General features: G+C 42.1%; 2 protein-coding genes across 5 annotated transcripts in view; one reads left to right on the top strand and one right to left on the bottom strand.

Moving 5' to 3' along the window:
* The window catches only part of BRCA1 (BRCA1 DNA repair associated), a gene marked incomplete at both ends in the record, with an annotated part of 62,041 nt that extends 48,384 nt beyond the window's left edge, over positions 1 to 13,657 (bottom strand). The window contains 2 exon segments of the mRNA XM_080678557.1: positions 7,435 to 7,488; positions 13,578 to 13,657. Coding sequence (XP_080534683.1) covers positions 7,435 to 7,488; positions 13,578 to 13,657 — 134 coding nt within the window.
* A 1,569-nt stretch (positions 13,658 to 15,226) lies between these two features.
* The window catches only part of NBR1 (NBR1 autophagy cargo receptor), a 32,557-nt gene continuing 26,206 nt past the window's right edge, over positions 15,227 to 21,577 (top strand). Inside the window, exons 1-2 of one of the 4 annotated variants that reach the window (XM_080678553.1) lie at positions 15,227 to 15,562; positions 20,839 to 20,949. In XM_080678553.1, coding sequence (XP_080534679.1) covers positions 20,848 to 20,949 — 102 coding nt within the window. In that variant the 5' untranslated portion in view covers positions 15,227 to 15,562; positions 20,839 to 20,847. Of the gene's footprint in view, positions 15,563 to 15,831; positions 15,940 to 16,483; positions 16,637 to 20,838; positions 20,950 to 21,577 lie in introns of those variants that run through there. The other 3 variants (XM_080678555.1, XM_080678556.1, XM_080678554.1) reach the window with 3 other exon arrangements.

The following is a 21,577-nucleotide window of genomic DNA, read 5'->3' as shown; positions in this document are numbered from 1 at the left end:
ATGCCTTCATATTAGCAAAATATGAAATTCTGTGAAAAACAAAAAAAATCCCTTTGGTCTTTAACAGCCCCCCCCCTCCCCACCTTGTGAGCAGGAAACAAATTGCTTATTCTTGAGAATTTTCCCATCAAGAATTTAGTGAAAGAGGTTGACTGATTGTAGATGGGTTGTGGTATGGTGTATTGAAGGCTATTGAAGGCAATTTACAATGCCTAATAAAAATCTTTATTCTTTTAGTATTAAAAAAAACAAAACCCTCTTATAACTCAATAATAAACAGAGAAATAACACAATTAAAAAATAGGCAAAGGATTTGAATAGACATTTTCTCCAAAGGAGGTATTCAAATAGTCAACAAGCACATGAAAAGATGCTCAATATAGTCATTATGAAAATGCAAATTAAAGCCATAATGAGATACCACTTTACACCCTCTAGAATGGCCTGTGCAAATAAAAAAGGTAAGACGTATTAGAGAAGATGTGAAGAAACTGAAATCCTCATTCATTGCTGGTGGAAATATAAACCGATGCAACTACTTTGGAATACAGTTTGACAGCTCCTCAAAATATTAAACATAGAGTTACCATATGAGTCTGCAATTCTACTCTTAGATTTCTTCCCTAGAGAAATGAAAACACTAGTCCATGTTAAACTTGTACACAAATGTACATAGCAGCATTACTCATTAAAGCAAAAAAGCAGAAACAATCACCAATACAGATGCCTTACCTGGCAATAACTTTTTAATTTATGGAAAAGTGATATCAAAAAGCTACCTGTATTGTATGTAAATACCCTTTGAAGAGCCACAGAATATAGGACACTCCTTGAGAAGATGTAAATCCTACTTGTAATCTACCATAATAGTTCTAGGAGGCATCAATGCATTACACTGGGAAATGGTACAATTAAACAATTCTGAGTGGGAGTAGGGAGGGAATTCCCTGAACAGAAAGAATACTGCAGAACACAATAGATAAGCTGGAGTGTTGTAGCCTGTACATAATTACATAAATAACACAGGGGGACTAGGTAAATGTACAAAAACCAAAATATGGTTTCCAGTCTTTCTTTATGCTAGAAAAAGAACACAGGCATAAAGGTCGTTAACTCAAAAGAGAAAATGAACTTGTACATCACTTAAAAAGACTGAACGAAGGAAAATATTGATGGTTCAACAGAACATTGGCATATCTTTCAGGGCTCAGAATTTATTAGATTCTGTTTTACAGTCCTGGGGAATCTATGTGATGCACCAATTAAATAAAGACACACATATATATGTTCTACATGAGGTGCTTAGTAAAAAGATCTGAGACAAGTTTTGGGCTTCTTGGATTTTAAATGCTTAAGAAAAGGCAATACTTTTTTAAGCAAATGCAGTATGTTTTCTGAAGGGTAGCTTCAGCTTTTAAAAAAAAAAAAAAAAAGCTGATGAAAAACAGTAAAAATCACACTGCTACAAACTAATTTGAGAGACTTTTCAGAGTACTCATTTTTTAGCATGTCTATATCCTGAGGAGTTTAACCATGTTATGGAAACTCATCTAACTTGTCTAAGTCTATCCTGGCAGGAATCAATAAATTAACAGTTCTAAGTCTAAGCAAAATGAAAGTAGGCTCACTTTTGGCTACCTTTGATTATACTGGGTGCCCTGGATTCCTGTCAACAGAACTAAAATTATGGACCAATATTGTCCAGAGAGCCCCACAGCTTAGCATCCACAATGGTAGCCCCATCAAACCTTGTCAGTTTCTATAATAAGGCTCTGTTTTCTTAATCAAACCTCTTGTTTGTACTTTAGTTTCAACAATTAAGAATCTATCCTAAGCTCTTCATCTGGGTGAGTATGCCTAGGCTCCTTGCCTGGTATTGCAACCCCATGGATCAAGGCTCTTGTCTTCTAGGGACAAGTCTCACCCCTAATCCTTAGCCTCCTATGGCTGTATCCATATTTTTCTTCCCTTATAACCACCACTTTGAACTTCTGCTTATTTCTGCTGCTGGACTCCTGAGACACTGTTTGATCTACTAGTATATGCTAGAATATCCATCTCTTGACTACTCTGGACCACTGACACATCAAACCATTGCTAGACTCCAAAATTCCCTGATACTATGATGTAATATATCTAGCCATCAAACCTCCCTAATATGAACTCACCACTTATCTGTATTTCCTCAGTTAGCTGACTCCAAGATTTGCCTTACTTAGTCTTTCTGATCCTTAGAACTCAGCCATCCCCTGTAGGGAGAGGTTATAGAGTTAAGCCTCGGACTGACCTGCTGGCAGCTTAGAGGGCACAGCCCTCTTAAGCATAATTAATCTTGATCTTATGACTGCTCCCTAGATCTTTCCTGGGTAGCTAATGGGCTGTGCGAGGGGCAGCAAGTGCTGCCAAAACAAGAAAAACTTACAAGAACATTGTAAATTACCTTGTTTACCTCTGACTATAAAATAAAGCATCAGCTTGCAGTCTGGATCTGTTCTGTGGTCTCAGTAACGCACAGAAGATCCCCTAGACCCAGCTTATTCTCTTTGTCTTTTCTTCATCCTTCGCCAGCCCTCCCTCAGGCTCGCCGAACCCTTGGCTGTGCTGGCGCGGCACAATCCCTGGTCTGGTCCCAAATAAGTATATAGGAAGGTCATCATTCCAGAACACTGCTTCCCAGACTTTGTATAAGAATCTTATTAAAATGCAGATCCTGATTGAGCTCATTTGGAGTAGGGCTGAGATTCTAGAAAGTTCCCATGTGATATGGGTACTGCAAGTTCATGAGTCCCACTGTGAATAATAAGTTCCTAGAGCTGTGTTGTCTAATATAGCAGCGACTGGACACATGTAGCTACTAAGCAGTTGCAATGCAGATAGTCTGAACAAAGACGTATTATAAGTATGGAAAAACACAGGCTCTCGAAAACTTAATACTAAAAAAGAATGTCAAATAAATACCTCATTAATATATTTTATATTGAAATGGTAAAATTTTGATCATAATTGGGTTAAAAAAATATAAATATATAACTACTAGAGGCCCGGTACACGAATTTGTGCACGGGTGGTGTCCCTCGGGGGGGTGGGGGGGGGCGGGGGCTGCGGAGGTCGGGCCCCAGATCGCGCCCCCAGCCTCGCAGCTTCAGCTTGTGAGCCCGCAGTCCCACCTGACACCCTGCCTTGGCCTGGCACCTCCCGCTCACCTGCTCCACCATTCCACTGCAGTCCCGCTCTCGTCGGGGCCCATCGGGGCAGCAGCGCCTCCACTGCCACCCACTGCCAGCACCACGTTGCCAATGCCCACCATGTTCCGTGCCACCCCCTGGTGGTCAGTGCACATCTCAGCGAGCGGTCGAACTCCCAGTCGAATGACCACCCAAGGGGACAATTTGCATATTAAGCTTTTATTATATAGGATAATTTAAAAACTTTTTAATAATATGGCTACTAGAATATTTAAATTACACTTATTGTTCATATTATATATTTTTTGACAATATGGTTCTAGATCTTCCAACAATTTATTTGTTGTTTGGAAATGATGACCTAAGTAATTTTTTTCTAGACTGATACTATTATCTCTTTTGTATATCTCATGAAAGATTTCAGAACTATAAGCTTACCTCAGTCAATAAAGCTATTTTATCATTAGCAATTATAGTTTACCCTGAGAAAATATACTTAATGCTTGGGGTATTTTCCCCAGTTTTCTGACACAGAGATCAAGGCATTATTCAGATTATAAAGGTACTAGAAGCCCGGTGCATGAAATTCATGCACGTGGGGGGGGGGTGTCCCTCAGCCCAGCCTGCACCCTCTCCAATCTGGGACCCCTCGAGGGATGTCTAACTGCCCGTTTAGGCCTAATCCCAGTGGGTTTGGGCCTAAATGGGCAGTCGGACATCCCTCTCACAATCCAAGACTGCTGGCTCCCAACTGCTTGCCTTCCTGATTGCCCCTAACCGCTTCTGCCTGCCAGCCTGATCACCGCAGCTGTGGGCAAACTACGGCCCGCGGGCTGGATCCGGCTGTTCTATCTGGTTCTCTTGCTCTCCCCTCCGCTCCTTTACTTTGAATTTATATTAGTTCACACAAACACTCCATCCATGCTTTTGTTTCGGCCCTCCGGTCCAGTTTAAGAACCCATTGTGGCCCTCGAGTCAAAAAGTTTGCCCACCCCTGCCCTAACCACTCCCCTGCCAGCCTGATTGATGCCTAACTGCTCCCCTGCCAGCCTGTTTGCCCCTAACTGCCTTCCCCTGCAGGCCTGGGTCACCCCTAACTGCCCTCCTCTGCTGGCCAGGTCACCCCTAACTGCCCTCCCCAGCAGGCTTGATTGCCCCCAACTGCCATCCATTGCAGGCCTGGTCCCTCCCAACTGCCCTCCCCTGCTGGCCTGATTGCCCACAACTGCCCTCCCTTGCAGGCCTGGTTCCTCCCAACTGCCCTCCCCTGCTGGCCATCTTGTGGTGGCCATCTTGTGTCCACATGGGGGCAGGCTCTTTGACCACATGGGGGCAGCCATCTTGTGTGTTGGAGTGATGACCAATCTGCATATTACTCTTTTATTAGATAGGATAGAGGCCTGGTGCACGGGTGGGGGCCAGCTGGTTTGCCCTGAAGGGTGTCCCAGATCAGGGTGGGGGTTCCCTTGGGGTGTGGGGTGGCCTAGGCGAGGGGCCTGTGGTGGTTTGCAGGCCGGCCACGCCCCCTGGCGACCCAAGCAGAGGCCCTGGGATCTGGGATTTATTTATCTTCTACAATTGAAACTTTGTAGCCTGGAGTGGAGCCAAGCCTTCTGCTCGCTCCATGGCGGCAGCCATTTCTGTTGGGATTTATGTATCTTCTATAATTGAAAGTTTATAGCCTTAAGTGGAGGCCAAAGCAGGCCACGGCTTCAGAAGCTTGTCTTCCTCCATCGCCAGGGGCAACCCTAGCCTCCTGCTCTCTCCAGCTCCGTGGCTGCCGCCATTTCTGTTGGGATTTATTTACCTTCTATAATTGAAACTTTGTAGCCTGGAGTGGGCCGGCCAGGGTGTGCGGAATGCTTGGCTTCCTCCGTTGCCGGGGAAACCCAAGCCTCCCTCCTGCTCTCTCCATGGCCACAGCCATCTTGGTTGGATTAATTTGCATGCTCGCTCCTGATTGGCTGGTGGGCGTGGCTTGTGGGTATAGTGGAGTGATGTTAATTTGCATATTACTCTTTTATTATATAGGATTACAGAAGAGGTTTCATGAAAAAGTTGATCTGTCACATGAGTATTATACTATACTTTTAATTCTAACATAGTACTTAAAAATATGGCTACTTCTTCTGCTTATCATATTCTCCATATAAGGAGCTGCAAGCCTTTCTCACTCTCCCCCAGTTGCCAACTTTAACCCTTTCAATCTCAACAGATGTCTTCACCTCCAACTTCATTGAGCTCAAACTACCTCAGTGGCTCAGTGGTTGAGCCTCATCCTGTGAACCGGGGGTAGGGTGGGTCACAGTTCGATTCCCAATCAGGACATGTGCTCCAGGTTGTGGGCTCCATCCCATGCAGGGGGTGGTCAATTGGTGATTCTCTCTCATCATTGATGTTTCTATCAGTCTCCCTCTCCCTTCCTCTCTGAAATCAATAAAAAAAAATATATTTTTTTTAAAACTACCTCAACTCCTCCTGCTCTACCTCAAAAGTCTTTCTGTAGAATTATTCTACTTTTCCTTCATTACTGCTTATGAATAATAACTATTTCTTTCTCTTGCAGTCATTTTCTATTTCCAGTCCCGTCTACCTCCTCTTGCAAATGTCATCTCCCCTTTAATGGGCTCCTTCCTCTTCTCACATAACTCTTAAACAAATATGGAAAGTTAAGCTTCTTTTTTCTGGACATAGTCTACTTTCTTCTCTTCATATCTTTGCTTATATTATTTTCTCTGTCTGTAATTTCCTTCTTCCACAAGCTCTCAAAGTAATGAATGTTTATACTATCTGTAATCTTTTAAATACTGGGACTTTTACATTTTGTTTTATAAAAGTATCAATCTATGAAGAAACTGGTCCTATACTAGAGACGCTTCCCTCTAGAGGCCACAAAACTAAAAATTCCTGAAGCAGAGAAAGAAAGCTGTGCTGCCCTGGCACCTGAACAAGGAGAAGGGTCTGAGGAATCAGAAGGAAACCGTTGGGAAGAGATCTAGATCAGTGGGGTGACATGAGAAAGGGGTGAGAGACAGTGGAAATGGGCTCTAGACCCTTGCTAGGACAGATGAATGGGAAGAATACAGAATATAGAAGAAGGAAGGAGCCAGCCAGCTGGCAGAATAGTGCTCAGAGGATATCCCTCCAAAGTGAACAGGTTTCCCTCAGCTCCAGCCAGCCCTCATTATCCTTAGTGCCAGATGCTTTTCACATTTTTTAGGTTATGGAAACATACTAAGAATTTGATAAAAATTATTGACTGCCTTTCCCCAAAACTGCAAATGCCCAGTTTTTAATACAGTTGAACTTAAAATTGAATATAATTCTAGGACAGTCATGAAAACCAACAAATCCCAAGCTAAAACTCTTAAAATTTAAAAATTCCCGAGAACATATATATAAGAAATTGATCATTGTAGTTGTTTCTGGAAAGGGAAGAGGAAGGCAGGGATTTGAGATTAGGATGGAAATATACTTTGCATCATATAATCTTTTGTGCTAGTTAAACTCATTATAAGGGACATGCTTTGTCAATTGAAAAAGAAAAAAATACTTAAAAACAAATTAATTGGCATTCAGGAAAAGTCTCAATCATAGCTTAACATCAGGAAAGGAAAAAACCCCCTTGTTCCACCAAATTACCTATCAAACTTTTTCTGGAATTCTTTCACCAAGAAACATTTTCATGTGGGGGAAAAATGGGAACATATGTAATACTTTCAACAATAAAAATTAAAAAGAAAAGAAGCATTTCATTTCAAAAGGCAAGATTCTTAAAAATGTAAATGTAACTTGAATCATTGTATGAATGAATTTTAGCCAAATATAAACTGATATCAGATCCTTTCCTATCTTTACAAGGATTATAAAGCAGGCAAACGCTGAATCTTAGAGGGGGGAAAGTGGGACATGCAGAATGTACAGAAAAGAGAAACTGGCAAGGTTGAAACATAATTTGTTTATTGCACAATTGCTTGCAGTCTGCTTTCCCCATGGACACAAAAAACAAACAGCTGTTCAAAGTGAGTTGATTTCCCACTAAATATGCCAATATTTTACCAGGAACTATGCCTAAAACCAACTCATGGTGACTTTCTGTATATTCTCTGAGACAGAATGAAATCGAGTTGGATTTTTCTTTTTTATTTAATTAAAGAAGCTAAAGCTTCTTTAAATTTGGGTGTTTCCTCTGTTATGAAGGATAAGCACAAAAGGTAATAATTAAGCCACATAAAACATTCAAACTTACTTGCAAAATATGTGGTCACATTTTGTAGAAACAGGCTCTTTGATCAACTCCAGACTAGAAGGGTAGGGAAAAAAGAAAAAGAAAATAAATGCAGCTCAATAATTTATTTAAAAATAAATATTTAGTCTTAGAAGTTCAACTTTAAGTGGTTATAACTAAGCCAAGGTAAGGTTTTAAGTTCATTCAATAGATATTTATTAAATGTCTGCTGTGCCAGGAGCCAAAAATACAGCAGAGAATATGATCCTTATTCTCACTGAGCTTTCAGACATCAAAACAGAATATATATTACTTTTTCAATATTCTACATGACCTATAGCACTTAAAAGATTAGTTGATATTACTTCATATCAATTACCAGTAGGTTTCACTGATACACTTTAAGAGCTATCAGTGGGTGCATATCCTATATCTTAACTAGACTTTAAGCTCCACAAAGACAAAAAAATTCTTGTATTTCTTTTGGATTCCCTGACAGCACTTCTTTTTTGCATGTGATTACCTTTTTAATTTCTTCATATGGAAAATTTCAAGCATTTACACAAATGAAATAGTAAAATGACCTCCATGTACCACCCAGTTTCAACAATTATCAACTCACAGCCAATAGTATTTTTGTCCATGGCTGACCCCACCCAAAGCCCAGATTATTTGAAAATAAATCTCAGCCATCATATTAATTTCATCTATAAATATTTTGGAACATATTTTCAAAAGAGAAAGATTTTTTTAGCATAACCATGAAACCATTATTACTCCTAAAAAATAATTTCCTTAATATCACCTAATATATAATTAATGTTGTAATTTTCCTCACTGTCTCATAAAAGTTTAATAATTAAATCTATGTAAATCAGGATCCAAACAAGATCCACACATTGTCTCTGGTTGATATGTCTCAAGGCTCTTTTATTCTATAGATTTTCCCTTCTCTCCCCACTCCCATCACTTATTTAAAAAACTAGGTCATTTTGCCGAAACCGGTTTGGCTCAGTGGATAGAGCGTTGGCCTGCGGACTGAAAGGTCCCAGGTTCGATTCCGGTCAAGGGCACGTGCCTTGGTTGCAGGCACATCCCCAGTGTGGGGGATGTGCAGGAGGCAGCTGATCGATGTTTCTCTCTCATCGATGTTTCTAGCTCTCTATCCCTCTCCCTTCCTCTCTGTAAAATATCAATAAAATATATTTAAAAAAAAAAAAACTAGGTCATTTGACTTGTAGAATTTCCCACATTCTGGATTTTGCTGATTGTAACCCTATGTTGTGTGGTTTAATATGTTCCTCTAAGTCTCTACAGGCTCGATCAAATTCAGGTTTCATTTTCTGGCAAAAACAATTTTTTGGCAAGAACACTTTTAGGTACTGTGTACTTCTATTACATCACTTCAAAAGGTACATGATGTTTGCTTTGTGATTACTTTGTAAAAACGAAGTAATAAGCTAACTAAAGAAAATAAAATAAATTTAAACAAATATTAAAAACTAGAGGCCTGGTGCATGAATTCGTACACAGGTGGGGTCCCTTGGCCTGGCCGGTGATCGAGGCTGATCAGGGCCATTTCACCCAATGGGGGCTGATGGGGGCTGGCCAGCCGGGGAGGGACCACAGGAGGTTGGCCAGCTGGCCCCAACTGGGGCCAATTGAAGCTGGCCGGCCAGGGAGGGACTGTGGGAGGTTGGCCAACCGGCCAGGGAGGAACCCGGGAGGGCTCCAGGGCGTGTCTGGCCCTCTGGCCCAGTCCCGATCCACCGGATCCCAGTAGCAAGCTAACTTACTGGTCTTAGCGTCTTCCCCCTGGTGGTCAGTGCGCATCATAGCAACTGGTCAAACGATCAACCAAATGGTCAACCTATCACTTGGACACTTAGCATATTACACTTTTATTATATAGGATTTGAGAAGAGCCCTGGTTGGTGTTCAGTGGTTAGAGTACCAACCCACAATTGATGTCTCTCACATTGATTTGTTTCTCTCCCTCTCCCTCCCTTCCACTCTATATATAAAATCAATGGAGCCAGGGTGGTGTGGCTCAGTGGTTGAGCGTTGACCTATGAACCAGGAGATCAGGGTTCAATTCCTGACCAGGGAACATGCCCAGGTTGTGAGCTTGATCCCCAGTAGGAGGCGTGCAAGAGGCAGCAGAATGATGATTCTCTCTCATCATTGATGTTTCTCCTCTCTCTCTCCCTTCCTATCTCTGAAATCAATAAATATTAAAAAAAAAAAACAACAACAACAAAACAGCCCTGGCCGGGTTGGCTCAGTGGATAGCATTGGCATGCAGACTAAAGGATACCGGGTTCGACTCCTGGTCAGGGCACCAAAAATAAAAAATAATAAAAATAAAAACACCAGAAGAAACTTACAGAAAAAAAGAAATTTATAGGAAACAGGAATAATGCAGGGAGAAGGCAATCAGTAAACATGACCCTTCTCGGGGGAAAAAGGAAAATAGCATTCAAAGATCGCTCCTGGAAATTAAAAGTAAAAATGAATACAAGTTTTGATAAATGAAGCAGAAAGTGTCAAAATAGCCTGGTTGTCAAGAGTTTGATAACAAAACTCTTATAATTGTGGGGTTTCTGATGCAGCACAGGAAGAAAAGAAAAATACCATATTAAGTCAGAAGGCTGAGATTCTACTACCAGATTTCTTTAGGATAAGCACCCTACCTGACTAAACCTCAGTTTCCTGTAAGGAAACTGTCACTCACTCTACCAGTCTCTTCAGGCAATTGTGAGAATAAAATTAAAAGCTACTTGGGAAAATGTTTCCAACTGAGATGACTTGTATAATGTTAGTAGTATTATTGGGACTGAATGTGATTTAAAGCAACAACCTGAAAAAAAAACCCACTCTGATTTGTTACCAAATCACTATTCCTCAGATAAGCTAGATATCAAAAACATTCTCAGTAAAAGAAAGTGGATTTAGCTACACCAGATGGCTTTCCTTCTCACCATTGATTCAATTCTGAAATAATTATATTTCAGTATAGTAATTATAAGCCAAACTATACAAACATACTCTAAACAAACTTTGAACAGATGAAAACTCCAATATGGAAAAAAGTAGTAAATGTTGAAGAAAACGCTTGAAGAGGGAATAGGAATGAAAAGACAAAAATTACTATGTCCTCTTCTAGGTCCTGATGATAGTAAATGTTTACTATGAAAGTGTCTAGAGCCTGGCCGAGTAGCTCAGTTGGTTGAGTGTTATCCCATACACCAAAAAGGTTGTGCTTTAGATTCCTGGTCAGGGCACATACCTAGGTTGTGGGTTTGACCCCCAGGCAGGGCACATACAGAAGACAACTGTGGGAACCACACCAGGTCCCTGACTAGTTAAGGCCGATGGGAGCACAGAGGCCTTGTTATCAATACACCAGAATGGCCAAAAGCTGCTCTGGGCATGAGCTTAAACAGGATGTTCAAGGACTCTGAGCCTGGGAATCCTAATCAGACCAAGATACCATGAGCGAGTGTAAGGACACATGGTACACTGTGCCCTTCAGTAGCCGATATGATTGGTGTAACTATTGGCAAGAAGCCTTCTTTATCTAAATACTATAAAAGTAGGTTACTGACCAGTCTAGTCAGCTAAGGTGAGAGTGAGAAGAAGTCTGCTGGAGTATGGAGAGAGAGCAGCCAGGATGAAGTGTGTGAAGAAGTCTGCTAGAGAGAGCAAGAGAGAGCAGCTGGGCAGGAGAGACAGGAGAAGCTGCTGAGCCAGGGAGCTCAGATCCCACTATGATGTGAGGCGGTGAGTCTAGTAGGCAGCAGGTGGCTGCTCAGATAATAGCTGTGGGTACAGAGACTGATGCTGCTTTATGGAAAGATTTATGTTCACTAGCCAGTGTCCGACTACATACCTGGACTTTGCTATGAGGACTGTTCTTGTCTGATGGCTATATGGCCACTGGCTTCAGCAATAAAGATTCATTCTTATATACCCACAGCCTCTCATGGCTTCTCCGTCTGAGACCCAGCATCCTAGGAGGTCCAGCCCTAGGCAGAGGGGCTCGGACCCAGGACCCAACACCTGTTACTAATGAGCAGAGGATAAAGGAGGAACTTGGACTAAGTTCCCAACAGTTAGCACAGTGGGCAGGGTTTGAAGAAGAACCAGCCCTGGTGTAGTCAGATGGGAGAATTTAGAAGAGTACAGGAACTCAAAGCCACTCAGAGCGCCAGGGCTCCTGCTGCATGTTCTGACAACAACCAATCGATGTTTCTCTCTCTCTCCCTCCCCCTTCCTCCTAAAATTAATGAAAAAATATCCTCAGGTGAGAGTTTAAAAAAAAAAAGTGCTATGCCCTAACCAGTTTGGCTCAGTGGATAGAGCGTAGGCCTGCGGACTGAAAGGTCCCAGGTTCGATTCCAGTCAGGGGCACGTACATTGGTTGAGGTCACATCCCCAGTGGGAGATGTGCAGGAGGCAGCTGATCGATGTTTCTCTCTCATCGATGTTTCTAACTCTCTGTCCCTCTCCCTTCCTCTCTGTAAATAATCAATAAAATATATATTTTTTTAAAAAAGTGCTCAAATATTAAAACACTTTTTAAACCAGTCAATACTTTAGGCCTAACTACATGCCTACATTTTGAGGTTCCAAAATAGATATGATTAGAAGTAGCAGCTAGATTAGGTTCCAAAAATAACAACCACCCACCAGGATACACATTTTAAAAACTCTTTAGAAAGTCAAGAATTTTATATAGTGATATGTAAAAAGTTAGAAAGAACTACTAATTATCAGACATAAATGCCAAAAGTGACTTAGAGGCCAAAAGAAGGAATTTTAGCTCTTGAGACCTAAATAATGCTAGAAACCTACTTTACAGCTACCATAAGTAACACTATTCCAGTCATAATCAGAAACTATTAAGACATAACAGCAAACTGTACTGTTCTGGGCATTGTAAAGAAAAAAAGTGTGTCCTAACCGGTTTGGCTCAGTAGATAGAGCGTCAGCCTGTGGACTCAAGGGTCCCAGGTTCAATTCCGGTCAAGGGCATGTACCTTGGTTGTGGGCACATACCCGGTGGGGAGTGTGCAGGAGGCAGCTGATCGATGTTTCTCTCTCATCGATGTTTCTAACTCTCTATCCCTCTCCCTTCCTCTCTGTAAAAAAATCAATAAAATATATTTAAAAAAAAGAAAAAAAGTGAGGTAGATATGATTCCCATCCTAGAACTTCCCATTTAAATGCATTAAACAATGACTAGGCTGCACAATTTTAGTTAAAAAAACTAAGTGTATTTTTAATAGAAAAACAGATTTAAAAAATATATCAGCTGTAAAATATACAGTATTTGACCAAAATGAAAATTTAGCATTAACTTTCTCATCTTACATCTTTTATTTTTATGTATCTGAGGTTTTTTAATTGCTGGTTTAATTTTCTGTGGAAATATAAAATAAATGGACCCAACTGCCACACTATTGAGGACTTTTTAATCACTCTTTGTAATTACGAGTTTTATGACTTTCCAAAAGCAATTTTCCCCCAATTGCCATTTCCTGCTTCTCTGACTCTTATGTTTCATAAATTCGGCTGTAAATCTCAGTTAGCTCTTGTTTTTGTTTGGCTGAAATGTTGAAGGGCAAGGGAGAGTAGGGTTACTTATAAATCTTGTATTTCTCTGAAAACACAACTTGCATTTTCTTTAGTCTTATTTGACTCCAAATATGATAAATAACTTTCATGAAGCACAAGAGACATTTTACTTAAATTTACTCTCCTTTGTTCAAGATAAGGAACAATAGGTGCAGCTTTCCAATTTATTTATTTATTTATTTATTTATTTAAAAAATATATTTGTATTGATTTCAGAGAGTAAGGGAAAGGCAGAGAGAAATAGAAACATCAATGGTGAGAGAGAATCATTAATCAGCTGCCTCCTGCACACCCCACACTGGGGATCGAGCCCACAATGCAGGCATGTGCCCTGACTGGGAATCGAACCGTGACCTCCTGGTTCATAGGTCAATGCTCAAACACTGAGCCACAACAGCCAGGCTAATAGCCAATCTTAACAGACATCATTTTTTCTCCTTACTATGTAAGATCACGTCTATTCATTTGCATACAATATAATCATATAAGGTAAAATCTCAAATTAATAAATTCTGTTGACTTACCAGATTGGACACTCTAAGATTTTCTGCATAGCATTAAGGACATTTTGTACTTCTTCAACTCGATCCGCACATAAATCCATCTCTCCCTGTTACAATGAACTTTAACACATAAACAAACCTGGTTATTTGTCTATATGTGTATCTATCTATATAGTAGAGGCCCCGTGCACGAATTCATGCACAGATGGGGTCTCTCCGCCTGGCTTGTGCCCTCTCGCAATCTGGGACCCCTCGGGGGATGTCAGAGAGCTGGTTTCAGCCAGACCCCACCAATGCACCACCGGGCCTCTGGTTTTTAAATAAGAGAAATTTAAGATCGGAGTGCTTTAGAATTATGCCAACCATAAAACTAATAATAAAAGCCTTATTTTTTAACATTCTAAGTTTTTCATTGTAATTCAGATCACTTTAAATTCCTTTCTTTTTTTTTTCACATATAGCCTCCAACCATTTCCTTCCACTTCCCTTTGGTCTCTTCCTTGATCCAAGCAAGGGAAAGCCACAGTGGGGTGACTGGATGAGTGGTGGTAGCCTCAAATTTCTCCAATCATCCTGGCTGTTTTCTTTTTCTTGCATAAAACCATAATCAACACAAACAAAACCAACACCAACCAAGGCTCCCCACCCTTTCCTTCCCCAGTGTTTCCCACTGGCTTGCACCCATCTCAGGAGCCTTGGGCACATCAATGCAGGCAGCCTCCGTGATTAGTAATACCCCTCCACTTTCCTCTAGTCTCTTCTCGGAAACGTATATGAATACAGTTCTTAAGGGCTCTCCCTTCCACAAAATCCTGTCTCCTCCTCTTCCCAGACACATTTCTGCCCCTATTCTTCATCAGGGTCCCTTCTCACCTATACCAACTCCTCTTTTACATTACAGTGTCGCCCTCAAAACACATTCCAGCTATCATCTGGATTCCCCTTCGGACACACCCCTTCCTTATTCTCGGTGCCTCCCCCACCCCGCGACCCACAAAGTGCACCCCTCCCCACGATTATCCCATTCTCAACTTCTTAGGCTTCTCAGTTCCACCCTCCCGCTAGCCCCAACCAGATAACACCCACATTGCTGTCCTTCAGAAGTTCCCTCCCCCACTCTCTGCACGCCTGTTTCTAGCCTGTCCGCCCGAGCACCCCCTGGGCCCACTCCCTTCCCCAAAGCTCTCTCACCTCTACTCAGATCAAAGTGTCTGGGCTTTCCCGGCCCAGGAACCCAGTTATCTGAAAAAGCACCCCCCGACCCTCCTCGGTTGAGACTGCTCAGTCAGCTTGAGCCGCGCAGTCGCAGATTCAATTTATCCGTAATTCCCGCGCTTTTCCGTTGCCACGGAAACCGGCCGCTGCGGCTGAGCGAGAGCCTCTCAGAACACAAGATCGAAACACGTTTACGGAAGGGCGGAGCTGAAAGAGCCAAGAGTCTTTAGGGGCTTCCAATTGGTCAGCCATTCTTTCCCTGTTACGTAATTAGTAAGAGACGGAAGAGAAGGAATTCTCCCGGAGTTTTCCATTAGGCGCCCGCCCTCTCACCTTTACGCTTCCAGAGACGGTTTATTATTACGTCACAGAGATTGCCGTCCTGGGGTCAGACTCGTTGAGGCCCGAATTGAACGCAAAGTAGTGCCTACACACTCGCAAGGAGAGGTCTCGTTACCTCCCCCTTTCCGCCGCAATGGAAGTCTCCAGTTTAGGTAAATAAAAGGATTGTAGGCAAAAAACTACCATTTCCAGCATGCATTGCGGACCAAAAGACCTTCGCCACAGTGTTCCTTGGAAACTGTAGTCCTATGGAGAGGAGCTTCCGACACTGGAAGCGGGCACGATTCTCAGGGCAGCCCAGTTAATAGAGTGAAGAGCTTCGCACACTTCTCACGTCAACAGATATGGATTGGAATGTTATGTTTTCGCATCTTAAGAGAGGAGAATAAGGTGAAGAACGTACAAGTCCTAGGAAGACTACAATTCCCATCCAGCCCCTCGCATCTTGAGTAAGTAGTCCTTTAGGTCAGTGAACTAAGAGGGAACGCAGTGGGCGCAGAATTTGCTTGGGAAGGGGGAACTGCGGTTACAGCCCACGGCTGCGCACTCGTAGTTCCGCCCCTCATCCCCAGTGTTTATTATTGTTGTGCGGTTCAGGCAGCTCTTGCCCAACCCCCGCAAACGCGCCCTCGACCAATCAATAGGGTGGTAGTTTTGAGGGACAAGTAGTAAGAGCCAATCATCTAGTCGGAAACTCAGAAACTGGGGACTAGCCTCTGTCTCTATCCGCCATGTTAAGATTCACCCCGCAGGGGTAGCAGCAGAGCTGGCAGCGAACGGTCCCTGCACTGGCCTTTGGCAGGCGCCCCCCGGGGGCGGGAAGCTGGTAAGGAAGCCGCTGCGATTACCTGGGGGTGGGGTCACGTCGCACTGAGAGGGTTTGGGGAAGTTCAAGGGAGGAATCCTGTAAAGAAGAGGGGCGAGTTTTTCCATTTCTGGGGGCAGCGGTTCTTTTCAGTGACTGGATAGGAGAGCCGTCCGTGTTCTGAGGGGCCGAGGGGTCGGATACCGCCGGTGGGATAGAGGGTCCGTGGCTGAGAACGGCCGGCTTTTGCTAATGGAAGGACGAGACTCACCGGCACAAAGAGGGCCTAGGTAAAGAAAACGAGAGAGTCCTGGGGGGGGGGGGGGGGGTGGAGGGAGGGTGACACTGTTTGGGGGACATGGAATGCTAGGAAAGGATAACTGGAAGACTAAAATGAAGTCCGCAAGGAAAAAACACACAACAATACAGAGCCTCCTCAACCCCATCCCTTCTTTTTAAGAACCTCGTAAGTCTCCTTGGTCAGGGAACCCTGGTATTAGAAAGGTACCGTTTTTTTAATTTTGTCAAACACCCAGCTCTCCAGGTCCCAACACTTAGCTTTCCAGGTCACACATTTTAATGTCCGGGATATCTGTACAAGCCTCTGGTGGAGACAGCAATCAAAGCTCAGGTTCCCAGGCCTGTTTCATTAAAGAGATTTTTGGTATCCGGAAAAAAATTCGACATAGAGGAAAAAGCTGACTTGTGCCAAGCAAAGGTGAGTCAGTGGCATGAAGTTCTGATGCCAGTTAATTAAAGTTGAAGGCCTAGGCCCCAGCTCCCTGACTTGACTGGCTTAAACTACAAGGACAGATGGGTCTAACCATATTCATAGCTTTGGTGTGTTCCACAAGTTCAAGATTAATGCTCTTGCTAAAAGAATTTTTACATACAAGCCAAACGGAAATAGGCAGTTCTTTACGAAGACCTGGATATGATCCAGCTAAGCTAGCCTCCCCCACTTCCTGTTTTCTCGTCAGCCGCCCAGCTGGATGAGCTCCAAAGTATCTAAACTAATTTCCAATTGTGTAATTTGAGAAAAGGGGGAGGGGGGAGGGAAGATTAGTGTCCTCTGGACTCTGAAAAGTGTGGAAGCGTGTTTCTCCGAAGTTGAAAAGTCAGACTGTTTCAGAGTCCCCCACTTTTGACAGACTGAATCAATCACTTCATTTCCCAAATTTTTTTTTTGCACAAGATTCTGGGGTGTTGACAGGAATTCTTTTCAAGTTTTAAGGACCCCCAAAATTGGATTCCATATGACTAGATGTCAGCAGGGTTGCTAGAAACTGGTATTATTTTGGTGATGAACTTGACTCTAGGTGGAGACAAAGAATTTTTTAAAATGGGGGATAATTGTTTTTGGATTTGAAAAAAATCCTTAAACCTTCAAGGTCCTTTTTAATGACCTTGTGTTGTTTCACAGGACAGTACATTATACTGTGGAAAACAGGACTATTTTAGATTCTAAAAATTGATTTATCATAATTATACATTTGAGTAACATTTTCAAAGAGCTTGCACACACATTTTTATTTGGTTCTTATGATAACATTGTGAGGTTGTCAAAGCAGAGATATTAGACTTATTTTACAGATTAAGAAATTGAAGCTCAGTGGTTAAATAACTTGTTCACAGTTACATGACTAGTAATATGTCTGGAACCCATTCTTTTCAACCCTTGTGCTCCCTTACCCTTTATGCTGTAAACTTCTGGGGCTGAATCTTGTTCATTTATCTTCTGTGCCTGGATCAGAATCTGGCTCTTTGTAGATGCTTATTAAAGTCATAAAAACAAATCAACCTAACAACTCATCAGTAAACAAAATCCTTAAGTAAGAACAGGCCCTAGCAAGGTAGCTCCGTTGGTTAGAGCGTTGGCCCCAAGGTTTTGGCTTCAAACCCTGGTCAGGGCACATACAAGAATCAGCCAATGCATGCATATGCATAAGTAAATGAAAAAATAAGTCTCTTCCCTCTTTCCATGCTCTTTCTCTAAAATCAATCAGTAAATAAAAGTTTTTTTTAACCCTCAAGTAAAAACAAACAACTTTATCAGAATGGCCATTCCTTTAAGGAATTGAAAGGTCCTGGGTTCAATACCAGTCATGGGCACATGCTGGGGTTGCAGGCTCAATCCCCAGTGGGGGGCTTACAGGAGGCAGCCAATCAATGATTCTCATCATTGATGTTTCTGTCCCTCTTCCTTCCTCTCTGAAATCAATTTTAAAAAATTTTTTTAAAGAAATGATGGCCGAAACCGGTTTGGCTCAGTGGATAGAGCATCGACCTGCAGACTGAAAGGTCCCGGGTTCGATTCCAGTCAAGGACATGTACCTTGGTTGTGGGCACGTCCCCAGTAGGAGGTGTGCAGGAGGCAGCTGATCGATGTTTCTCTCTCATCGATGTTTCTAACTCTCTATCCCTCTCACTTCCTCTCTGTAAAAAATCAATAAAATATATTTAAAAAAAAAAAAGAAATGATGGCTGTCAGTGTCAGAATAATCCAATAGGAAAAGGGTATTGCTGTAAAAAGATGAGTCCTGAATTGATGTTAATTATGGAAGATAACTGTTGAGCCCTTAGGGTTCATTAAATATTAATCTCTTTTTTAAAAAATATATTTTATTGATTTTTTTTTACAGAGAGGAAGGGAGAGGGAGAAAGAGTTAGAAACATCGATGAGAGAGAAACATCAATCAGCTGCCTCCTGCACACCTCCAACTGGGGACTTGCCTGCAACCAAGGTACATGCCCTTGATAGGAATCGAACCTGGGACCCTTGAGTCCACAGGCTGACCTCTATCCACTGAGCCAAAACAGTTAGGGCTTAATCTCTTCTTTTTCTTTATAATATGTGTTTATTGATTTTTAGAGAGAGAGGAAGAGAGGGATAAAAAGATAGAAACATTGATGAGAAAGAAACATCCATTGGCTGCCTCTTGCACGCCCACTTCTGGGGATCGAGTCTGCAACCCAGGCTTCTGCCTTGACCAGGAATCAAACTGGTGACCTCTTGGTTCATGGGTCTGGGACGCTCAACCACTGAGCTATACCATCTGGGCAATCTCTTTTTTTTTTTTTTTTTTTTAATATATTTTATTGATTTTTTACAGAGAGGAAGGGAGAGGGATAGAGAGTTAGAAACACCGATGAGAGAGAAACATCGATGAGCTGCCTCCTGCACACCTCCCACTGGGGATGTGCCCGCAACCAAGGTACATGCCCTTGACCGGAATCGAACCTGGGACCCTTCAGTCTGCAGGCCGACGCTCTATCCACTGAGCCAAACCAGTTTCGGCTGGGCAATCTCTTTTTTTTTTTCTTCTTCTTTTTTTTTAAATATATTTTTATTGATTTCAGAGAGGGAGGGAGATGGAGAGAGATAGAAACATCAATGATGGAATCATTGATTGGCTGCCTCCTGCCCGCCCCCCTCTGGGGATCGAGCCTGCAACCTGGGCATGTGCCCATGACCGGAATCTAACCTGGGACCCTTTAGTCCCCAGGCCAATGCTCTATCCACTGACCCAAACCAGCTAGGGCTCTCTTTTTGTATAAGTTTAAATTTTCCCATAATAATTTTTTGAAAAAATTAGATTGCTATCACTTATTGGCCTTTAGACTAAAATCAAGTGTAAAAATTAAATTGCTGTAGTTTGTTTAAAACATTAGTTGACTACAGTCAATCCACATTGAGGGATTTGGGGATGTGTAGGAGTATAGTTGAAGTGAGGGTAACCTGGAATTGATCATTGTTAGTTAGAAGTGTTCATTACTCTACACTTTTATGTATGTTTGAAATTTTCTGTAAAAGAGACTACAAAAAACAGATGAACTTGAATGAACGTGTTGAATGCTACCTCAGTGTAGTTTCTTGGCTAGTGTTGTTGGCCTCAGTTGTTAAAATTGATGTAATAGAAAAGCTGGGTTGCTCAATTTAGAAAAAGACTTCTTTTCCAAGAAAAGTGTAGGATGTTGTTTTCAAGTTATAAAAATATACTATATAATAAAAGGGTAATATGCAAATCAACCGAACAGTGGAACAACTGGTCGCTATGACGTGCACTGACCACCAGGAGGCAGACGCTCAACAGGGGATCTGCCCCCTGGTGGTCAGTGCGCTCCCACAGGGGGAGCGCTGCTCAGCCACAAGCTAGGCTGATGGCTGGAGAGTGCCACGGCAGTGTAGCCTGTCCCACCTCCACAGCAGTGCTAAGGATGTCCCCCCCCCCCCCCCCCCGCTCCTCCCCCTCAGTCGGACATCCCCCGAGGGCTCCTGGACTGCGAGAGGGCACAGGCTGGGCTGAGGGACACCCCCTCCCCCACCCCAAGTGCACGAATGTCATGCACCGGGCCTCTAGTAAAAATATAAATTCCCTGGCAGTACGGACCTAATCCAATTTACTTATCTTGATATTAGAAGATAATAAGTATCTGTTTAGTTAACCAATCATTATATGTTTTTATTGATATTTTTAGAGAGAGAAGAGAGGAGAGGAAGAGAAACATCGCTCCATTGTCTCCCGTAGCACCCCAACTGAACCCGAAATCTTGGCATGTGCCCTGACTGGGAATCCAACGACAGCCTTTTGTTCCAAGGGGGTGACACACTCAACCAAATGAGCTACACTGGCCAGGGATTAACCAATCATTATGAAGTTCCAGAAAATTCTAAAGGATTTTATTAGATGACTTATGTGGATGTAGCCAAAATTTACATTCTCTCAGCAAACATTTAACCTTGAGATTTGTTTTAAACCACCCACTAGGTTGTAAGTAGTAGAAGAGCAGACATTGTCTTTTCACTGCTGTGTCCTCCTAGCCTAGCCGAGCCTATATTAAATCCTCATAAGTATTTGTTGAAATATGTTTATGCAATTTACACTCTTTCTAATGTTTTCTCTCTCCTCTCAACTCTAGCATCACAGCATGGAACCACAGGTTACTTTAAATGTGAGTTTTAAAAATGAAACTCAAAGCTTTCTGGTTTCCGATCCAGAAAATACAACTTGGGCTGATGTCGAAGCTATGGTGAGTGTTTATTTTGTTTCTTTATCCTTTAACCATAGATGCCCCCCCCCCTGCACCCCCAAGGTAGCTATTTTTAGCAGTGTTGTTTCATAGCTGCAAAGTCTGTCATATTTACCATTTCTGAGCCTTTTGGAAAATTATTTTTGGCAAAGGTTCAGTATTCATATAGGAGATGTGCCTTAGTAAAGGGAACAAATAAATAAATTTCTTTTCAAGAGTTTAGAAAGGTGAAGTTTTTTGTTTGTTTTTTTAGGTGAGATAGGACTTAGAAAACCTATTAATTTTAGAAACAGTCTGAGCAATGAATTGGTGTGGGCCCCACCCTAACCAGGCCCCAGAGGAATGTTCTCTTGCTTGAGAGCAAATATGTTTCTGTGGTTTGTGAACCATTAAGGGTATACTATGTTTTACAAGAATTGATTGATTGCTAGGTCAGAGGTTATCTCAAAGTTAAGCAGAAGAAAACTGCAGGTGCTTAGACAGCAGCTCATATATTCCTTTTTTATTCCTTTTTTAAATTTGTTTATTTTTGTTAATGCTTTTTTTCCTCTTGGTTTGCCCTTTGTACTCTTGCTTGGTTTGCAGTAGTGAACGTTTTACTTCCTGTATAACTGTTTATCTAATGAAC

This window comes from Plecotus auritus (genome assembly GCF_963455305.1).
Source record: "Plecotus auritus genome assembly, chromosome: 7".
In the NCBI taxonomy this organism is placed as follows: Eukaryota; Metazoa; Chordata; class Mammalia; order Chiroptera; family Vespertilionidae; genus Plecotus; species Plecotus auritus.
This window is presented reverse-complemented; position numbering and strand designations above follow the sequence as displayed.